This window comes from Catharus ustulatus, chromosome 31, assembly GCF_009819885.2.
Source record: "Catharus ustulatus isolate bCatUst1 chromosome 31, bCatUst1.pri.v2, whole genome shotgun sequence".
NCBI lineage: Eukaryota > Metazoa > Chordata > Aves > Passeriformes > Turdidae > Catharus > Catharus ustulatus.
The window spans coordinates 1,953,214-1,974,317 of NC_046251.1; the positions used below are offsets into that span (position 1 = coordinate 1,953,214).

Below are 21,104 nucleotides of genomic sequence, written 5' to 3' on the forward strand. Positions count from 1 at the left end.
CCCCCTGGTGGCGGGACGGGAGGGAGGGCGCTCCCGGTGCCGCTCCCGGTGCCGGTCCCGGTCCTGGTTCTGCTCCCGGTCCCGGTGGCCCCGGAGTGCCGTTCGTGGGTAGCCCCGTTCCCGCGGTCCTGTCCCCGGTGTCCCGGTGGTCCCGGTTGGCAGCGGGGATGCTCTCGGTGTCCCGTCCCGCCCCCGCGCTGCTGCCTTCGCGTTCCGATCCCCGGGGTCTCGTTCTACGGTGGCGTCCCCGGTGTCCCCGCTTGTCCCGGTGTCCCCGGTGCTCCTCGGTCCCCGGTGGTCCCGGTGGTCCCGTGCCCAGCAGCGATGTCCCCAAGGGCCACCCCCGCTGTCACCCCGGGTCCCCCCTCCCGGTGTCCCGTCCCCACATCCCGGCTGTCCCATCGGTGCCACCTCCGGTGTCCCCGCGGTCCCCAAAGTCCGTCCCGGTGCCGGTCCCGGTGTCCCCCGAGTTCTCTGTCGCCGGTGTCGCCTCCCTGCCCCGTGTCCCCCCGGTGTTCTGTGTCACATCCCCAGTCCCGCTGTCCCCACAGTCCCCAGTGCCACCACCAGTCCCCACTGTCCCCACGGGTGACATTCCACATCCCCGCTGTCCCCGCGGGTGACCCTCGCTGTCCCCACTGTCCCCACGGGTGACATTTGCCATCCCCAATGTCCCCATGGGTGCAGTTTGCTGTCCCCAGGGGTGACCCTTGTTGTCCCCAATGTCCCCACGAGTGACCCTCGCTGTCCCCAACGTCCCCAGGGATGACACTTGCTGTCCCCAGTGTCCCCACGGGTGCCATTTGTTGTCCCCACGAGTGACCCTTGCTGTCCCCAATGTCCCCACAGGTGCTATTTGTTGTCCCCAGGGGTGCCATTTACTGTCCCCAATGTCCCCATGGGTGACCCTCGCTGTCCCCATGTCCCCAATGTCCCCAATGTCCCCATGTCCCCAATGTCCCCATGTCCCCAATGTCCCCAATGTCCCCATGTCCCCTGTCCCCAGTGACCCTCACTGTCCCCAATGTCCCCATGTCCCCAGTGTCCCCATGTCCCCAGTGTCCCCAGAAGTGCCATTTGCTGTCCCCACGGGTGCTGTTTGTTGTCCCCAGTGACCCTCACTGTCCCCTGTCCCCTGTCCCTGTCCCCAGCCGGTGGCACCATGAGCTCCGAGACGCTCGTCAAGGACGTCAAACCGGGGCTCAAGAACCTGAACCTGATCTTCATCGTGCTGGAGACCGGTGGGTGCCACCTGTCCCCAATGTCCCCTGTGTCCCCTGGTGCCACCCTGTCCCCAATGTCCCCAGTGTCCCCTGGTGCCACCTGTCCCCAGTGTCCCCAGTGTCCCCTGGTGCCACCCTGTCCCCCTGTCCATCAGTGTCCCTGGTGTCCCCTGGTGCCACCCTGTCCCCAATGTCCCCTGTGTCCCCTGGTGCCACCCTGTCCCCGTGTCCCTCAGTGTCCCCAATGTACCTCAGTGTCCCCAGTGTCCCCTGGTACCACCCTGTCCCCCTGTCCATCAGTGTCCCTGGTGTCCCCCGCTGACCCTGCCGTCCCTAATGTCCCTCGGTGTCCCCAGTGTCCCCTCAGTGTCCCATTGACCCCGCTGCCTCCGGTGTCCCCCCGGTGTCCCTGATGTCCCCTCAGTGTCTCACTGTCCCTCGCTGACCCCGCTGTCCCTTGCCATCCCCTCAGTGTCCCCTCGGTGTCCCAGTGTCCCACTGTCCCCCGCTGTCCCCCACTGACCCCGCTGTCACCCAGTGTCCCACTGTCCCCTGCTGACCCCAGTGTTCCCAGTGTCCCCTCAGTGTCCCACTGTCCCCCACTGCCCCCACTGACCCTGCTGATCCTGGTGTCCCTTCAGTGTCCCCTTGGTGTCCCTCAATGTCCCCTCAGTGTCCCACTGTCCCCCGCTGACCCTGCTGACCCCGCTGTCCCTCGGTGTCCCTTGGAGTCCCCGCTGTCCCCGCTGTCCCCTTGGTGTCCCACTGTCCCCCGCTGACCCTGGTGTCCCCCCACTGTCCTCACTGACCCTGGTGTCCCCTTGGTGTCCCCCCAAGACCCCTGATGTCCCCCGATGTCCCTCAGTGTCCTCTCGGTGTCCCACTGACCCTGCTGACCCCTGGTGTCTCCAGTGTCCCCTCAGTATCCCACTGCCCCCCACTGTTCCCCTCTGACCTCGCTGTCCCCCTGGTGTCCCCTCAGTGTCCCACTGACCCCGCTGACCCCGCTGTCCCTCGGTGTCCCACTGACCCCGCTGACCCTGCTGACCCCAGTGTCCCCCGGTGTCCCCAGTGTCCCCTCAGTGTCCTGTCAGTGTCCCACTGTCCCCCATGACCCTGCTGTCCCCTCAGTGTCCTCTCACTGACCCCACTGACCCTGCTGTCCCCTCGGTGTCCCCCCCGGTGTCCCCCAGGCCGGGTGACCAAGACCAAGGACGGGCACGAGGTGCGCACGTGCAAAGTGGCCGACAAGACCGGGAGCATCAACATCTCTGTGTGGGACGATGTGGGGAACCTGATCCAGCCCGGGGACATCATCCGCCTCACCAAGGGGTAGGGGACATGGGGACACCTGGGGACACACCTGGGGAACCTGATCCAGCCCGGGGACATCATACGGCTCACCAAGGGGTAGGGGACATGGGGACACCTGGGGACACACCTGGGGAACCTGATCCAGCCCGGGGACATCATACGGCTCACCAAGGGGTAGGGGACATGGGGACACCTGGGGACATGGGGACACACCTGGGGACAGCTGGGGAACCTGATCCAACCTGGGGACATCATCCGCCTCACCAAGGGGTATGGGGACACCTGGGGACACACCTGGGGACACCTGGGGACACACCTGGGGACACAGCTGGGGAACCTGCTCCAGCGTGGGGACATCATCCGCCTCACCAAGGGGTAGGGGACACCTGGGGACACCTGGGGACACAGCTGGGGACATGGGGACACACCTGGGGAACCTGATCCAGCCTGGGGACATCATCCGCCTCACCAAGGGGTATGGGGACACCTGGGGACACCTGGGGACACAGCTGGGGACACACCTGGGGACACCTGGGGACACAGCTGGGGACACAGCTGGGGAACCTGATCCAGCCTGGGGACATCATCCGCCTCACCAAGGGGTAGGGGACATGGGGACACACCTGGGAACATGGGGACACACCTGGGGACACACCTGGGGACACCTGGGGACACCTGGGGAACCTGATCCAGCCCGGGGACATCATCCGCCTCACCAAGGGGTAGGGGACATGGGGACACAGCTGGGGACATGGGGACACACCTGGGGACACCTGGGGACACCTGAGGACATGGGGACACACGTGGGGACACACCTGGGGACATGGGGACAGCTGGGGAACCTGATCCAGCCTGGGGACATCATCCGCCTCACCAAGGGGTAGGGGACACCTGGGGACACAGCTGGGGACACCTGGGGACACAGCTGGGGACACACCTGGGGATACACCTGGGGACATGGGGACAGCTGGGGACATACCTGGGGACATGGGGACACACCTGGGGAACCTGATCCAGCCTGGGGACATCATCCGCCTCACCAAGGGGTAAGGGACACCTGGGGACACAGCTGGGGACAGCTGGGGACATGGGGACAGATCTGGGGACATGGGGACACAGCTGGGGACGCCTGGGGACATGGGGACACAGCTGGGGACATGGGGACACATTTGGTGACACTGGGGACATTTGGTGGCACGCTGTCCCCGCTGTCCCAGGTACGCGTCGGTGTTCAAGGGCTGCCTGACGCTGTACACGGGCAGGGGGGGAGACCTGCAGAAAATCGGAGAGTGAGTCTGGGGAGGGGGGGATGGGGGTTTGGGGTCTGGGGTCTGGGGTTTGGGGGGTTTGGGTCTGTGGGATTTGGGGTCTGGGGGGTTTGGGATTTGGGGGGTTTGGGGTTTGAGGTGTGGGGGATTTGGGGCCTAGGGTGTGGGGTTTAGGGAGTTTGGGATGTGAGGTTTGGGGTCTGGGGTCTGTGGTTTGGGGTCTGTGAGATTTGGGGGCTGTGGGGAGATTGGGGTTTGGGATGTGGGGTTTGGGGTCTGGGGGTTTTGGGGTCTGAGAGATTTGGCGTTTTGGAGGGTTTGGGGGATTTGGGGTGTTTGGAGGGTCTGGGGGATTTGGGTGTGTGGGATTTGGGGTCTGGAGTTTGGGGAGTTTGGGGTCTGGGGTTTTGGGGTATGTGGGGTTTGGGGTCTGAGAGATTTGGGGTTTTGGAAGGTTTGGGGTCTGGGGTGTTTGAGGCTTGTGGTTTGGGGTCTGGGGGGTTTGGGAGAGTTTGAGGTTTTTGGGGTCTGGGGGTGGAGTGTGGGGTTTGGAATCTGGGGGAGTTTGGGGTCTGGGGGGTCTGGGGGTTTTGGGGGGCTTGGGGTTTGTGAGGGTTTGGGGTTTTGGAGGGTTTGGGGTTTGGTGTGTGGGGTTTGGGGGATGTGGGGTTTGGGGGTTGGCATCTGGGGAGTTTGGGGTTTTGGGGTGTTTGGGGTTTGGGGTCTGAGGGGTTTGGGAGGGTTTGGGGTTTGTGGGGTCTGGGGGATGTTGAGGGTCTGGGGTCTGAGAGATTTGGGGGATTTGGGGTTTGGAGTCTAGGGTCTGAGGGGTTTGGGATGTGGGGTTTGGGGGATTTGGGGTTGGGGGGATTTGGGGTCTGGGGAGTTTGGGGTGTTTGGGATTTGGGGTGTGGGGTGTGGGGTTTGGGGTCTGGGTTGAGGTTTAGGGGGTCTGGGGGGTTTGGGATTTGGGGTTTGGGATCTGGGGAGTTTGGGGTGTGGGGTCTGGGGGTTTTGGGGTGTGTGGGATTTGGGGTGTGGGGTGTGGGGTTTGAGGTGTGGGGGATTTGGAGTCTGGGGTCTGAGGGGTTTGGGATGTGGCGTTTGGGGTGTGTGGGGTTTGGGGTCTGGGGGGTTCAGGTGTGTGGGATTTGGGGCCTAGGGTGTGGGGTTTAGGGAGTTTGGGATGTGAGGTTTGGGGTCTGGGGTCTGTGGTTTGGGGTCTGTGAGATTTGGGGGCTGTGGGGAGATTGGGGTTTGGGATGTGGGGTTTGGGGTCTGGGGGATTTGGGGTTTGGAGTCTGGGGTGTGGGGGGGTTGGGATGTGGGGTTTGGGGTCTGGGGGTTTTGGGGTCTGAGAGATTTGGGGTTTTGGAGGGTTTGGGGTCTGGGGGGTTTGGAGGGTCTGGGGGGTTTGGGTGTGTGGGATTTGGGGTCTGGAGTTTGGGGAGTTTGGGGTCTGGGGTTTTGGGGTATGCGGGGTTTGGGGTCTGAGAGATTTGGGGTTTTGGAAGGTTTGGGGTCTGGGGTGTTTGAGGCCTGTGGTTTGGGGTCTGGGGGGTTTGGGAGAGTTTGAGGTTTTTGGGGTGTGGGGGTGCAGTGTGTGGTTTGGAATCTGGGGGAGTTTGGGGTCTGGGGGGTTTGAGGTTTGTGAGGGTTTGGGGTTTTGGAGGGTTTGGGGTTTGGTGTGTGGGGTTTGGGGGTTGGCATCTGGGGAGTTTGGGGGTTTGGGGTGTGGGGGTTTTGGGGTCTGAGGGGTTTGGGGTCTGGCGTTTTGGGGTGTGGGAGGGTTTGGGGTCTGGGGTCTGGGGTGTGGGGGGGTTTGGGGTTTGTGGAGTTTTTTGGGGGATTTGAGGGGTTTGTGGGGTCAGGGAGGATTTGTGGGATCTGGGGTTTCTGGGATCAGGGGGAATTTGTGGGGTCCAGGGGGGTCTGTAGGGCCTAGGGCAGTTTTTGGGATCCCCAGGGCAGTTTTTGGGATCCCCAGGGATATTTTTGGGGTCCCCAGGACTGATTTTGGGATTCCCAGTGCAGTTTTTGGGGTCCCAGTGCAGTTTTTGGGGTCCCTGGGGGTATTTTTGGGGTCCCAGTGCAGTTTTTGGGGTCCCTGGGGCAGTTTTTGGGGTCCCAGGGGATATTTTTTTTGTCCCCAGTGCAGTTTTGGGGTCCCAGTGCAGTTTTTGGGTTCCCCAGTGCAGTTTTTGGAGTCCCAGGGGATATTTTTGGGGTCCCACTGCAGTTTTTGGGGTCCCAGGGGATATTTTTGGGGTCCCAGGGGGTATTTTTGGGGTCCCCAGTGCAGTTTTTGGGGTCCCAGGGGGTATTTTTGGGGCCCCAGGGGACATTTTTGGGATCCCAGGGGACATTTTTGGGGTCCCAAGGGGTATTTTTGGGATTCCCAGTGCAGTTTTTGGGTTCCCCAGTGCAGTTTTTGGGGTCCCAGGGGATATTTTTGGGGTCACCCACCCCGCTGTCCCGCAGGTTCTGCATGGTTTATTCCGAGGTTCCCAATTTCAGCGAGCCCAACCCCGAGTACGTGGCACAGCAGGCTCAGGGCAAGGGGGTGAGTCTGGGGGGGCCACATGGATCCCCCAAAATCCCCCAGATTTAACACAAATCACCACAAATTTACCACAAATCCCAGCAAATTTACACAAATTACCCCAAATTTACCACAAATCCCAACAAATTTATCCAAAATCCCCCCAAAATCCAACCAAATTTACCCAAAATCCCCACAAATTCACCCAAATCACCACAAACTTATACAAATCCCCCAAATTTACCAGAATTCCCCCAAATTCACCCCAAATCCCTGCAAATTTACCTGAAATTCCCCCAAAATCCGCCCAAATTAACCCCAAATCGCCACAGATTTATCCAAAATCCCCACAAATTTACCACAAATCCCAACAAATTTACACAAATCCCCCCAAATTTACCCCAAATCACCACATATTTACCCTAAATTCCCCCAAAATCCCTCCAAATTTGCCCCAAATCCCCACAAATTTTTCCAAAATCCCCACAAATTTGCCCCAAATCCCCACAAATTTACTCCAAATCCCCACAAATTCACCACAAATTTACCCTAAATTCCCCCAAATTTACCCCAAATCCCCCGAAATTTACCCAAAATCCCCACAAATTTACCCTGAATTCCCCCCAAATACCCCCAAATCTCCACAAATTCCCCCAAATTCACCCCAAATCACCACAAGTTTATCCAAAATCACCCCAAATTTGCCCCAAATCCCGACAATTTTACCCCAAATTTCCACAAATTTACCCGAATCCCCACAAATTCACCCCAAATCACCACATGTTTACCCTAAATTCCCCCAAAATCCCCCCAAATTCACCCCAAATACCTGCAAATTCACCCCAAATCCCCACAAATTTCTCCAAAATCCCCACAAATTTACCCCAATCTCCCAAATTTACCTCAAATCTCCACAAATTCCCCCAAAATTTACCCCAAATCCCCACAAATTTCCCCAAATTCACCCCAAATCACCACAGATTCACCCCAAATCCCCACAATTTTTCCCAAATCCCCCCAAAATCCCCCCAAATTTACCCCAAATTCCCACAAATTCACCCCAAATCACCACAAATTCACCCCAAATCCCCACAATTTTTCCCAAATCCCCCCAAAATCCCCCCAAATTTACCCCAAATCCCAACAAATTCACCCCAAATCACCACAAATTTACCATAAATCTCCACAAATTTCCCCAAATTTACCCCAAATCTCCACAAATTTATCCAAAATCCCCACAAATTTACCCAAATCCCCCGAATTTACCCTAAATTCCCCAAATTCACCCCAAATCCCCACAAATTTACACAAATCTCCACAAATCTCTACAAATTTCCCCAAATTCACCCCAAATCTCCACATATTTACCCTAAATTCCCCCAAAATCCCCCCAAATTCACCCCAAATACCTGCAAATTCACCCCAAATCCCCACAAATTTCTCCAAAATCCCCACAAATTTACCCCAATCCCCCAAATTTACCTCAAATCTCCACAAATTCCCCCAAAATTTACCCCAAATCCCCACAAATTTCCCCAAATTCACCCCAAATCACCACAGATTTACCCCAAATTCCCACAAATTTACCACAAATCTCCACAAATTCACTCCAAATCCCCACAATTTTTCCCAAATCCCCCCAAAATCCCCCCAAATTTACCCCAAATCCCAACAAATTCACCCCAAATCACCACAAATTTACCATAAATCTCCACAAATTTCCCCAAATTTACCCCAAATCTCCACGAATTTATCCAAAATCCCCACAAATTCACCCCAAATTCCCCCAAATTTACCCTAAATCTCCACAAAATTACCCCAAATCTCCACAAATTCCCCCAAATTTACCCCAAATCTCCACAAATTTATCCAAAATCACCCCAAATTTACCCAAATCCCACAAATTTACCCTAAATTCCCCCCAAATACCCCCAAATCTCCACAAATTCCACAAAATTTACCCCAAATCCCCATAAATTTACCCAAATTCCCCCAAATTCACCCCAAATCTCCACAAATTTATCCAAAATCACCACAAATTTACCCAAATCCCCCAAATTTACCCTAAATTCCCCAAATTCACCCCAAATCCCCACAATTTTCCACAAATTCACCCCAAATCACCACAGATTTACCCTAAATTCCCCCAAAATCCACCCAAATTTACCCAAATCCCCCCAAATTCACCCCAAATCACCACATATTTACCCTAAATTCCCCCAAATCCCCCCAAATTTGCCCCAAATCCCCACAAATTTTCCCAAAATCCCCCAAAATCCCCCAAACCCCCCAATTCCCCTCCGTGACCCCCCCCCATTTCTCCCCCAGGCCCCGCCCGACTCCGCGGCCCCGGCAGCGCCCCCGCCCCCCCCGGGCCCCCCCGCGGCCCCCCCAGGTTGGTACCCGCGCCCCTCCCCCACCCCACCCACCCTGGGGGTCCCCCCTGACCCCCCCAAACCCCCCTGGACCCCCAAAACCCCCCTGACCCCCCCTGACCCCCCTGAACACCCTGACCCCCCCTCACCCACCCTGGGGGTCCCCCCTGACCCCCCCAAACCCCCCTGACCCCTCCTGACCCCCCAAAACCCCCCCGACCCCCCTGAACATCCTGAACCTCCCCACCCACCATGGGGGTCCCCTCTGACCCCCCTAAACCCCCCTGACCCCACAAACCCCCCGGAACCCCCTGACCCCCCTGAGCCCCCCAAATCCCCCTGACACCCCTGACCCCCCCCCTTACCCACCCTGGGAGTCCCGCCTGACCCCCCAAATCCCCTTGACCCCCCCTGACCTTCCAGACCTCCCCTGACCCCCCCTCCCTGACCCCCCCAAACCCCTCCTGACCCCCCTGACCCCCCCCTCACCCACCCTGGGGGTCCCTCCTGACCCCCCCAAAACTCCCCGGACCCCCCCAAACCCCCCTGACTTCCCCCGGCCCCCCAGTACTCCCCTGGGCCCCCCGGACCCCCACTGACCCTCCCGGACCCCTCCTGACCCCCCCAAAACCTCCAAACACCCCTGACCCCCCCGACCTCCCTGACCCCCCGAGAGCCCCCCCACCCATCCTGGGGGTCCCCCTTGACCCCCCGACCCCCCCGACCCCTCCTGACCGCCTTGACCCCCCTACACCCCCTGACCCCCCATCCCCCCTCTCATCCACCCTGGGGGTCCCCCCCAAACCCCCCCGACACCCCCGACCCCCCCTCACCCACCCTGGGGATCACCCCGGACCCCCCAAACCCCCCAGACCCCACCTGACCCCTCTGACCCCTCCTGACACCCCCTGATCCCCCCAAATCCCCCCAAACCCCTCTGACCCCCTCGGACCCCCCCCAAATTCCCCTGACCCCTCCTGACCCCCCCGGACCCCCTGACACCCCCTGACCCCCTCACCCACCCTGGGGGTCCCCCCAAACCCCCCTGACCCCCTCCCCACCCACTCTGGGGGTCCCCTCTGACCCCCCCCCCCGTCCCCGCAGCCCCCGAGTCCCAGAACGGGGCCGGGCTGGGCCCCCCCGCGCACCCCCCGAGCGGCCGCAGCACCCGGAGCCAGCCCGGGCCCGTCAGCAACGGCAAAGAGACCCGGCGGAGCGGCAAGAGATAGCGGGGCCGGGCCGGGCCGGGACAGAACCGGGACAGAACCGGAACCCCCCGGAGACACCCCCGGGACGGACCGGGACAGACCCGGGACAGCCCCCCAGAAACCCCCGGGACACTCCGGGATACCCCTCAAACCCCCGGGACAGACCCGGGACAGAACCAGAACCCCCGGGACAGACCGGGACACCCCCCGGGACAGACCCGGGACGGACCGGGAACACCCCTCAAACCCCCGGGACACCCGGGATACCTCCGGAACCCCCCCAGAAACCCCCGGGGCAGAACCAGGACAGACCGGGAACACTGCCCGAACCCTCCCAGAAACCCCCTGGACACCCGGGATACCCCTCAAACCCCTGGGACAGACCCGGGACAGCCCCAGAAACCCCCGAGAAAGACCGGGACAGACCGGGAACACTGCCCGAAACCCCCCGGGACAGACCCGGGAACACCTCCCGAACCCCCCCGGGACAGACCCGGGAACACTGCCCGAACCCACCCAGAAAACCCCGGGACACTCCGGGAACACCCCCTGGACACCCGGGAAACCCCTCAAACCCCCGGGACAGACCCGGGACAGACCCGGAACCCCCGGGACACACCGGGACACCCCCCGGGACAGACCCGGGAACACCTCCCGAACCCTCCCAGAAACGCCGCGACACCCGGGACACCCCTCAAACCCCCCCGGGACAGATCAGGACCCTCCGGGAACCCCCCCAGAAACCCCCGGGACAGAACCGGGACCCCCCCGAGACACCCCCCGGAACCGCCTGGAACACCCCGGAGCCACCTGGGACCCCCCAGAGACCCCCGGGATCCCCTCGGGAATCCCCCTGGAACCTCCCCCGAACCCCCCCAGAACTGCCCAGAGCCACCGGGGACGTCCCGGAAACCCCCCCGGACCCCCTGGACACCCCCGGAACCACCTGGAACCTCCCGAAGCCCCCCCGGGAACCCCCCGGAGCCTCCTGGATCCCCCCCAGAACCCCCCGGACCCTCCCGGGACCCCCCCCGGAACCCCCCCAGCCCCGCCACCACCGGGGGGCGAGCAGGGAGTGCCCGGTGTCCCCCCCCGGTGTCCCCCCCTCAACTCTCCGGTGGTCCCGGGGGTCTCCAACCTCTCCCCCCCACTCCGGTGGTCCCGGGGGTCTCCCCGTGCCCCCCCCGGTTAATAAAGCACCGAGCTCTGCCTGCGCCTCCCCGCCTCTGCCCGCCCCAAATCCCCCCCAAATCCCCTCAAGCCCCCCCAGGATGTCCCCAAATCCAGCTCGGTGACCCTCACCCACCCCCCCTCCCGCCCCTCCGGGCCCTCCCCGCGGCCCCTCCCGGTACCGGGAGCAGCTCGGGGGTGACCCTTGGCCCCCCCGGGGCGGGCGCAGCCGGCGCGGGACGCGCGCGGGGACACGGAGGGGACACGAGGGGCGTCCCCGCCACCCCAGGTGGGCTCGGGTGGGCTCGGGTGGGCACGGGAGGGGTCCCGGGGGGGTGCGGGTGATGGGGGGTGACACCCACGGGGGTCTCACGGGTGGGGGGGGGACAGCGGGGCTCACCCGGGGGTGGGCGGGGGTCGCGTCCGGGGAGGTTGGGGACACTCGTGGGGGGTTTTTGGGGTTTTTTGGGGGGTGGCTCGCGGGGTTTTGTGGCCCCACGGCGTGGCCGAGCCCCACGTGGAGTTTGCGGGGGGGGGGGACACACCCCGGTTCCGTGCGGGGCTGTCCCGTGTCCCCCGATGGTGGCGGAGGGGTGGGGAGGGGGGGACACGGCCGTGCAGGGTGGGGGGCTGGGGGCGTGGGGGGCGCCGGGGGTTTTATCTCGGTGCCGGTGAAACATTAACCCCACAAACCCCGCGGCGGTTGCAAAACTTCTCCCTCAAGGCCGAGGGTCACCCGCTGGCCCCGCCGTGGTCCCCAAACCCCTCCGTGGTCCCCAAACCCCTCTGTGTCCCCAAACCCCTCCGTGGTCCCCAAATCCCTCTGTTGTCCCCAAACCCCTCCGTGGTCCCCAAATCCCTCTGTGGTCCCCAAACCCCTCTGTGTCCCCAAACCCCTCTGCGGTCCCCAAACCCCTCTGTTGTCGCCAAACCCCTCTGTGTCCCCAAACATCTCTGTGTCCCCAAACCCCTCTGTGTCCCCAAACCTCTCTGTGGTCCCCAAATCCCGTGGGCGGGGGGGGTGGCACAGCAGTGTCCCCACTCCCCGGGGGTGTCCCCCACGTGTGCCGGTGCCACCTGTGGCTGTCCCCACGGTGGTGACACGAGGCTGGGACACCCCCGGTGACCCCAAACCCGCCCCCTGTCCCCCCCCAGCTGCGGGATCCGGCCCCATGAGCCGCCCTGGGCTCGTCCTGGCCGTGCTGGGGCTGTTGATTGCGGGGCTCGGGGGCACCGCGGGGACCCCGGGGCGGCTCCCGGAGGACGCGGAGCAGGAACACGGCTACTACCTGCGACAACTCTTCGGGCAGTACGGGCACAACGGGACCCTGCCCTTCGAGGGGCTGGCGCGGCTCCTGGGCAGCCTCGGGCTCGGCAGGGTCCAGGTGGTCCAAATCCAGCACGAGGAGCTGGGCCACGGCCACGTCAGCCACCTGGACCTGCTGGAGGTGCAGGAGGACAAACACCGGCACCGGCACCCGGTGTGGGAGCACGGCGGGGACCCCCCGAGCCCCACCGGAGCTCACAGGTACCGGGGGTCTCTCCCCTCCCCCCGAGGGGCTGCGCTGTGCTGGATGGGGGGGTGGGTTCAGCACCCCCAAATCTCCCCGCAGCCCCTCGCCCTCCCAAACGCCGAGCTGGCCCAAGGCGGTGCCCGCCGAGCCCCCCGGGGCTGGGGGGGTCTCCCGGCAGTACCAGCCCACCCTGAGCCTCCTCCTGGGCTTGGAGCACTCCAGCGCCGACCACCCGCACGATGATGTGAGTGGGGAGTTGGGAGGGGGGGGAGTGGTCGCGCTGTGCTGCACTCCTGGATTTTGTGGGGACCCCCCAGGACCCCCCCAGCACCGCTCAGGCCGAGCCCCCCGCCCGCAGTGCCTGAACGTGACCCAGCTGCTGGTGAATTTTGGGTTGGACTCGGTGGCGCAGCTGACCCCGGAGCAGTTCACGCTGCTGTGCCCGGCGCTGCTCTACCAGATCGACAGCCGAGTCTGCATCCAGCACAGCGATGAGGTGACGCCGCCTCCCCCGGGGGGGTCTCTGTGGCCAGGTAACCCCAACTCGGACCCCTCACAGAACCCCGGCCCCGGGTCCCTCCACCCTGGGGTTCCCCGTCCCTGCAACCACACCCTGGGGTCCCCAAGGCGGTCCCCGGGTCCTGAATCCCCAGGATCCCTGTGTCCTCCCTGTCCCCCATCTCCGGGATCCCCGTGTCCCCCATCCCTGGGTCCTGAATCCTCAGGGATCCCTGTGTCCCCCTGTCCCCTGATCCTGAATCCCCAGGGATCCCCGTGTCCCCCCTGTCCCCAATCCCCGTGTCCCTCTGTCCCCTGATCCTGAATCCCCAGGGATCCCCGTGTCCCCCCTGTCCCCAATCCCCGTGTCCCTCTGTCCCCTGATCCTGAATCCCCAGGGATCCCCGTGTCCCCCCTGTCCCCAATCCCCGTGTCCCTCTGTCCCCTGGGGGATTCCATCCCCGGGGTCCCCATCTCTGCATCCCCAAGTCCCCCCTATTCCCCACATCCATCCCTGTGCCTTCCTACCTGAACTGTGCCCACCCCGCCCCCCATTCCTGATCCTGGGATCAGGGATCCTGATCCTGATCCTCCATCCCCGTCCCTAAATCCCTGCAGTCCCCATCCCTGGGATCCCCATTCCCACATCTCTGGGATCCTCATTCCCCCATTCCTGGGGTTTCCATTCCCACATCCGTGGGGTTCCCGTCCCTGGGATCCCCATTCCCACATCCGTGGGGTTCCCATCCCTGAGGTCCCAGTCCCTAAATCCCTGGGGTCCCTATCTCTGGAGTCCCCATCCTTAGGGCTCCCATCCCTGAGGTTCCCATCCCTGGGCTCCTCATTCCCACATCCTGGGATCCTCATCTCTGGGGTCCCCATTCCCCCATCCCATCCCATCCCTGAGATTCCCATTACCACATCTCTGGAATCCTCATTCCCTCATCCCTGGGGTTCCCATCCCTGGGGTTTCCATTCCCCCATTCCCCCATCCCTGGGGTCCCCATTCCCACATCTCTGGGATCCTCATTCCCCCGTCCCTGGGGTTTCCATTCCCTCATCCCTGGGGTTCCCATCCTTGGGGTTCCCATCCCTGGGGTTTCCATTCCCCCATTCCCCCATCCCTGGGATCCCCCATTCCCACATCTCTGGGATCCTCATTCCCCCATCCCTGGGGTTTGCATTCCCCCATCCTTGGGGTCCCCATCCCTGGAGTTTCCATTCCCCCATTCCCCCATTCCCCCATCCCTGAGGTTCCCATCTCTGGGGTCTCCATTCCCCCATTCTTGGGATTCCCATTCCCCCATTCCCCCATCCCTGGGGTCCTCATCCCTGGGGTTCCCATCCCTGTGATTCCCATTCCCCCATAGCTGGGATCTCCATTCCCCCTTCCCTGGGGTTCCCATCCCTGCGGTTTCCATTGCCCCATCCCTGGGCTCCCCATTCCCCCATCCCTGGGGTTTCCATTCCCCCATCCCTGGGGTTCCCATCCCTGGGTTCCTCCATTCCTGTGGTCCCCATTCCCCCATCCCATCCCCGGGCTCCCCATTCCCCCATCCCGGGGCTCCCCATCCCCGCCTCCCCGGTGCCGTGTCCCGGTGCCGGTGTCCCGGTTTTCGCGGCCGTGCCCTGACGGTTCCCGCAGCGCTGGGCTGGGGGCTGCTGGCCGTGCTGTCCGTGAGCCTCCCGTCCGCGCTGGCCGTGCTGCTGGCCCCGCGGCTGGGCCGCGCCTCCTTCCGCTCGCTCCTGGCCTTCCTGGTGGCCCTGGCCGTGGGGACACTCTGCGGGGACGCGCTGCTGCACCTCTGGCCGCACGTAGGGACCGCCCCGCCGCGGGGGTGGCACCGGGGACACGGAGGGGATGGCATCGGGGACACGGAGGGGATGGCACCGGGGGACACGGAGGGGATGGCACCCGGGGACACGGAGGGGATGGCACCGGGGACACGGAGGGGATGGCACCGGGGACACCGTGGGGGTGGCACCGGAGACACGGTGGGAGTGGCACCGGGGACACGACGGGGCTGGCATCGGGGACATCGCGGGGGTGGCACCGGGGACACTGCGGGGATGGCACTGGGGACACCGCGGGAGTGGCACCGGGGACACCGAGGAGGTGGCACCAGGACACGGCGGGCATGGTACCCGGGGACACGGCGGGAGTAGCACAGGGGACACGGCGGGGATGGCACTGGGGACACGGCGGGGATGGCACTGGGAGCACGGCGGGGATGGCATCGGGGGACACCGGGGGGGTGACACCGGGGACACTGTGGGGATGGCACTGGGGACACGGCGGGGATGGCATCGGGGACACTGCGGGGATGACACTGGGGACACCATGGAGGTGGCATCGGGAGGGCACGGTGTCCCGGTCCCCTGAGCTGCCATGTCCATGCGCGGGGGTGGCCCCTGGGGTGGCACACGGGTGACCCCGCGGTGTCCTGGTCCCCTGAGCTGCCGTGTCCAGGCGAGGGGATGGCCCCGGGGGTGGCACACGGGTGACCCCGCGGTGTCCCGCTCCCTGAGCCGCCGCGTCCCCGTGTCCAGGCGCAGGGGAGGCACCCGGAGGCTGCGGACGAGCCGGACCCCGCGGTGCTGCAGGGGCTGGCGGTGCTGGGGGGGATTTACCTGCTCTTCCTGCTGGAGCTGCTCCTGGGCAAGCTGCGGCACCGCCGGGAGGCCACGGTGAGAGCGGCGGGCACCGGGCGGGGCGGGGCCGCCACCGGGGCCGGCTCCGAGCTCAACGGCTCCGTTATCCCCAGGGACACCCCCACGGAGAGACCCCCGGTGTGCCAGGGGGAGTCCCGGCACCGGCACGGGCAGGTACGAGCGCCTCGCTCCCCGCAGAGCCCCCACTCCTGCTCCCGGTCCCGTTCCTGGTCCATTTGGGGGTCCCGCTCCCGGTTCCGGTCCCGGTCCATTTGGGGGTCCCGATCCTGGTCCCGGTCCCGCTCCTGGTCCGTTTGGGGGTCCCAGTACCGGTCCCGGTCCATTTGGGGATCCCACTCCCGGTCCATTTAGGGGTCCCGGTCCCGGTCCCGGTCCCGCTCCTGGTCCATTTGGGGGTCCCGGTACCGGTCCCGGTCCATTTGGGGGTCCCAGTACCGGTCCCGGTCCATTTGGGGATCTCGCTCCCGGTCCATTTAGGGGTCCCGGTCCCGGTCCCGGTCCCGCTCCTGGTCCATTTGTGGGTCCCGCTCCTGGTCCACTCCCGGTCCCGCTCCCGGTCCCGCTCCCGGTCCCGGTCCATTTGGGGGTCCCAGTACCGGTCCCGGTCCATTTGCGGGTCCCGGTCCCGCTCCCACTCCCGCTCCCGCTCCCGCTCCCGGTCCATTTGGGGATCCCAGTCCCGCTCCCGGTCCCGCTCCCGGTTCATTTGGGGGTCCCAGTCCCGGTCCCGGTCGCGGTCCCGGCCCACACCGGACCCGGGGTGCCCGTCCCCCCGCAGGGACCGAGCTGCGGCACCTGACGGCCCCGGAGCCGGACCCGGAGCTGGAGCTGAGACCCCCGGAGCCCCTCCCGGGACCCCCGCACGGACACTGCCACGGCCCCGCGCTGCCCCCCGCGCCCGCCGCCGCCGACATCGTGTGGATGGTGGTGCTGGGAGACGGAGTCCACAACCTGATGGACGGGCTGGCCATCGGTGAGCGCGGGCACCGGGATGGGCATCGGCACCCGGGTGGGGACTGGGCCGGGGATGAGGACGGGAGCGGGGACGGGGACGGGAAGGGGAAGGGGAACGGGAACGGGGACAGGGACAGGAACGGGAATGGGGATAGGAATGGAAACGGAGACGGGGACGAGGACGGGGTGGGGACGGGAACAGGGACAGAGAGAGACAGGGACAGGGACGGGGACGGGGACAGGGACAGGGTAGGGACAGGGACGGGGACGGCGACAGAAAAAGGATGGGGATGGGGACAGGGACAGGGCAGGGACAGGGACAGGGACAGGGACTGGAGCGGGGACGGGGACGGGGACGGGAAGGGGAACAGGGAACGGGGAACGGGGAACGGGGACAGGGATGGGAACAGGGACGGGAACAGGAATGGGAATAGAAATGGAAAAGAAGACGAGGACGAGGACGGGGTGAGGACGGGAACAGGGACAGAGAGAGACAGGGACAGGAAAAGGATGAGGATGGGGACAGGGACAGGGAGGAGACAGGGACAGGGACAGGAACGGGGATAGGGACGGGGATGAGGATGGAGGGAGGGCGGGTGCACAAGGACAGGGAGCAAAGTTTCCCCAGGGACAGAAGGATGTTGGGGGCAGGGGGGACAGGGATGCATCGGGACAGAGGGACAGAGGGACAGAGGGACAGAGCGACAGAGGGACAGAGGGACAGGGACCCCCCGGTGGTGTGAGACCCCTCAGGGGGCTGGGGCGGTGTCCCTCAGTGGGGCTGGGACCCTTTAAAGGGCTGGGACCCTCAGGGGCTTCGGGCTCCGTGGGGGTTTGGGTACATCAGGGACAAGGGGACAAGGGGACAAGGGACAGGGGGACAGGAGCTGTCCCGGACGAGCCCCCTCCCCGTCCCCCAGGTGCCGCCTTCTCGCGCAGCCTCTCGAGCGGGCTCAGCACAGCGCTGGCCGTGCTGTGCCACGAGCTGCCCCACGAGCTGGGTGAGTCCTGTCCCCTCCTGTCCCCTGCCACGGTCCGCACAACCTGAGCGGGGGTCGTGATGGCACCCCTGACCCCCCGGCCCCCCAGGTGACCTGGCCGTGCTGCTGCGGGCGGGCGCTGCCCCTCGCTCGGTGCTGCTCCTCAATTCGCTCTCGGCGCTGCTCTCGGCCCTGGGGGCGCTGGCGGGGGCGGCCCTGGGGCACAGCGGGACCCCGCTCGCCCCCTGGCTCCTCACGGCCACCGCCGGCATCTTCCTCTACGTGGCACTGGCTGATATGGTGAGGGGAGTTTGTGGGGTCTGAGGGGGTTGTGGGATCTGGGGTTTTTGAAGTCTGGGGTTTTGGGGTCTGAGGTTTGTGGGGTGTGGAATTTGTGGGGTCTGAGGGAGTTTTGGGGTCTGGAGTGTGTGGGGTTTGGGGTCTGAGGGGATTGTGCGGTCTTAGGGGGTTGTGGGGTCTGAGGGGTCTGGGATTCGTGAGGTCTGGGGTTGTGTGGGGGTCTGAGGGAGTTTTGGGGTGTGAGGGGTTTGTGGGGCCTGGAGCGGTTTGGGGTTTGGGAGATTTGTGGAGTCTGGGACTTGTGGGGTCTGTGGTTTGTGAGGTCTGACAGAGTTTTGGGGTCTGAGGGCTTTTGTAGGGTCTGAGGGGGTTTCTGGGGTCTGGGATTTGTGGGTTCTGAGGTTTGTGGGGTGTGGGATTTGTGGGTTCTGAGGGAGTTTTGGGGTCTGAGGGCTTTGTAGGGTCTGGGGTGTGTGGGGTTTGGGGGGGGGTTGGGGTCTGAGGGGTTTTTGAGGTCTGAGGGAGTTTTGGGGTCTGGGGAGGTTTTGGGGTCTGAGGGGTTTATGGGGTCTAGGATTTATGAAGTGTGGGATTTGTGGGGTCTGAGGGGGTTGTGGGATCTGGGGTTTTTGAAGTCTGGGGTTTGTGGGGTCTGAGGTTTGTGGGGTGTGGAATTTGTGGGGTCTGAGGGAGTTTTGGGGTCTGGAGTGTGTTCGGTTTGGGGTCTGAGGGGTTTGTGCGGTCTTAGGGGGTTGTGGGGTCTGAGGGGTCTGGGACTTGTGGGGTCTGGAGTTGTGTGGGGGTCTGAGGGAGTTTTGGGGTCTGAGGGGTTTGTGGGGCCTGGAGCAGTTTGGGGTTTGGGAGGTTTGTGAGGTCTGGGGTTTGTGAGGTCTGAGGTTTGAGGTCTGAGGGGGTTTTGGGGTCTGAGGGATGTGAGGTCTGAGGTTTTTGAAGTCTGGGGTTTTGGGGTCTGAAAGGGTTTTGGGGTCTGAGGGGGTTGTAGAGTCTGAGGAGTTTGTGGGGTTTGGGATCCAAGGGGTTTGTGGGGCCTGAGGGGGTTTTGCGGTCTGAGGGGTTTACAGGATGTGGGATTTGTGGGCTCTGAGGGAGTTATGAGGTCTGGGGCCATTTTGGGGTCTGAGGGGTTTGTGGGGTCTGAGGGGGATGTGGGGTCTGAGGGAGTTTTAGAGCCTGAGGGGTTTGTGAGTCTGAAGGGGTTTTGGGGGTCTCAGGGGTTTGTGGGGCCTGGAGCGGTTTGGGAGGTTTGTGGGGTCTGGGGGAGTTTGGGGGGTCTGAGGGGTTTTTGAGATCTGAGGGGTTTTTGAGGTCTGGGGTTTGTGGGGTCTGGGATTTGAGGTCTGAGGGGGTTGTGGGGTCTGAGGGATGTGAGGTTTGAGGGGTTTTGGAGTCTGAGGGGTTTGTGGGGCCTGGAGTGGTTTGGGGGTCTGAGGGGTTTGTAAGGTCTGGGGTGTGTGGGGTCTGAGGGGGTTTGTGGGGTCTGAGGGGTTGTGGGGTGTGGGGTGTTTGAAGTCTGGGGTTTTGGGGTCTGAGGGACGTGGGGTCTGGGGTTTGTGGGGTCTGGGGTTTGTGGGGTGTGGAATTTGTGGGGTCTGAGGGAGTTTTGGGGTCTGGAGTGTGTGGGGTTTGGGGTCTGAGGGGTTTGTGGGGTCTTGGGACTTGTGGGGTCTGGAGTTGTGTGGGGGTCTGAGGGAGTTTTGGGATCTGAGGGGATTCTGGAGTCTGAGGGGGTTTGTGGGGTCTGGGATTTGGGGTCTGAGGGAGTTGTAGAGTCTGAGGGGGTTTGGGGTCTGAGGGATTTGGGGGTCTGAGGGGTTTTGGGGTCTCGGGCCGTTTTGGGCTCTGGGGGGGGTTTGGGCTCTGGGGGGTTTTGGGGCTGTATCCGGGGGTTCCGGGGGGTTCCGGGGGGTGCCGGGGGTCTCCCTTTCTCCCCCTGACCCCCCGTTTCCCCCTCTCCCCTCCCAGCTCCCCGAGGCGCTGCGCGGGGCCCGCGGGGGCTCCTGGCGGCTGCTGCTGCTGCAGAGCGCGGGGTTCGCGCTGGGCGCGGCCACCATGGCGGGGATCGCGCTGGGCGAGGGGCGGCTGCGCTCCTGGCTGCAGCCCTGACACCCCGGGACCCCTCCCCAAACAGCGGGACCCTCCAGAGACCCCCGGGACCCCTCCCCAGACAGCGGGACCCCCCCTGAGACCCCCTGGGACCCCTCCCTGAGCCGGGACCCACCCCCAGAGACCCCGGGACCCCTCCCCAAACAGCGGGACCCCCCCTGAGACCCCCGGGACCCCTCCCCAAACAGCGGGACCCCTCCCCAAACAGCGGGACCCCTCCCCAAACAGCGGGACCCTCCAGAGACCCCCCGGGACCCCCCTGAGAACCGGGACCCTCCTCAGAGACCACCGGGACCCCTCCCCAAATAGCCGGGACCCCTCCCCAGGCAACCAGGACCCTTCCCTGAGCCGGGACCCCTCCCCAGAGACCCCCGGGACCCCTCTCAGGCCCCCGGGATCCCTCCTCAGAGAACCGGGACCCCTCCTCAGAGAACCGGGACCCCTCCCCAGAGATCCCCGGGACCCCTCTCAGGCCCCCGGGATCCCTCCCCAAACAGCCAGGACCCCTCCCTGAGCCGGAACCCCTCTCTGAGCCGGGACCCCTCCCCAAACAGCCGGGACCCCTTCAGAGACCTCCAGGACCCTCCCCAGAGACCCCCCCGGGACCCTTCCCAAACAGCCGGGACCCCCCCCTGAGCCGGGACGCCTCCCCAGAGACCCGGGACCCCTCCCCAAACAGCCGGGACCCCCCCAGAGACCCCCGGGACCCCCCCAGAGACCCCGGGACCCCTCCCCAGAGACCCGGGACCCCTCCTCACCTCCCCAGAGACGCCCGGGATCCCCCCCAGACAGCCGAGACCCTCCCCACACAACCCCGGTACCCCCCCTAGAGACCCGGGACCCCTCCCCAGACACCCCCCGGGATTCCCCCTCAGGCCCGAGACCCCTCCCCACCTCCCCAGAGACCCCTCCCCAGACCCCCGGAACCCTCCCCAGTGCCGGCTCAGCCCCCCCGAGGGGT

At 64.3% G+C, this 21,104-nt stretch overlaps 2 protein-coding genes across 2 annotated transcripts; both read left to right on the top strand.

Moving 5' to 3' along the window:
- The first annotated feature begins 21 nt into the window (after window positions 1-21).
- Window positions 22-11,139, top strand: NABP2 (nucleic acid binding protein 2). The gene is made up of 7 exons (XM_042780075.1): window positions 22-104; window positions 1,152-1,241; window positions 2,417-2,555; window positions 3,755-3,826; window positions 6,287-6,368; window positions 8,676-8,742; window positions 9,827-11,139. Exons 2-7 carry the CDS (start codon window positions 1,163-1,165, stop codon window positions 9,949-9,951), a joined length of 564 nt encoding a protein of 187 aa, XP_042636009.1. The 5' UTR covers window positions 22-104; window positions 1,152-1,162; the 3' UTR covers window positions 9,952-11,139.
- Window positions 11,140-12,113: 974 nt separating this feature from the next.
- SLC39A5 (solute carrier family 39 member 5) lies at window positions 12,114-20,186 on the top strand. Its single transcript, XM_033083377.1, has 10 exons — window positions 12,114-12,628; window positions 12,714-12,858; window positions 12,973-13,147; window positions 14,758-14,927; window positions 15,663-15,800; window positions 15,878-15,938; window positions 16,564-16,758; window positions 17,660-17,740; window positions 17,829-18,019; window positions 20,003-20,186. The coding sequence occupies exons 1-10, from the start codon at window positions 12,273-12,275 to the stop codon at window positions 20,141-20,143; spliced, it is 1,653 nt and encodes a 550-aa protein (XP_032939268.1). The 5' UTR covers window positions 12,114-12,272; the 3' UTR covers window positions 20,144-20,186.
- Window positions 20,187-21,104: the final 918 nt, after the last annotated feature.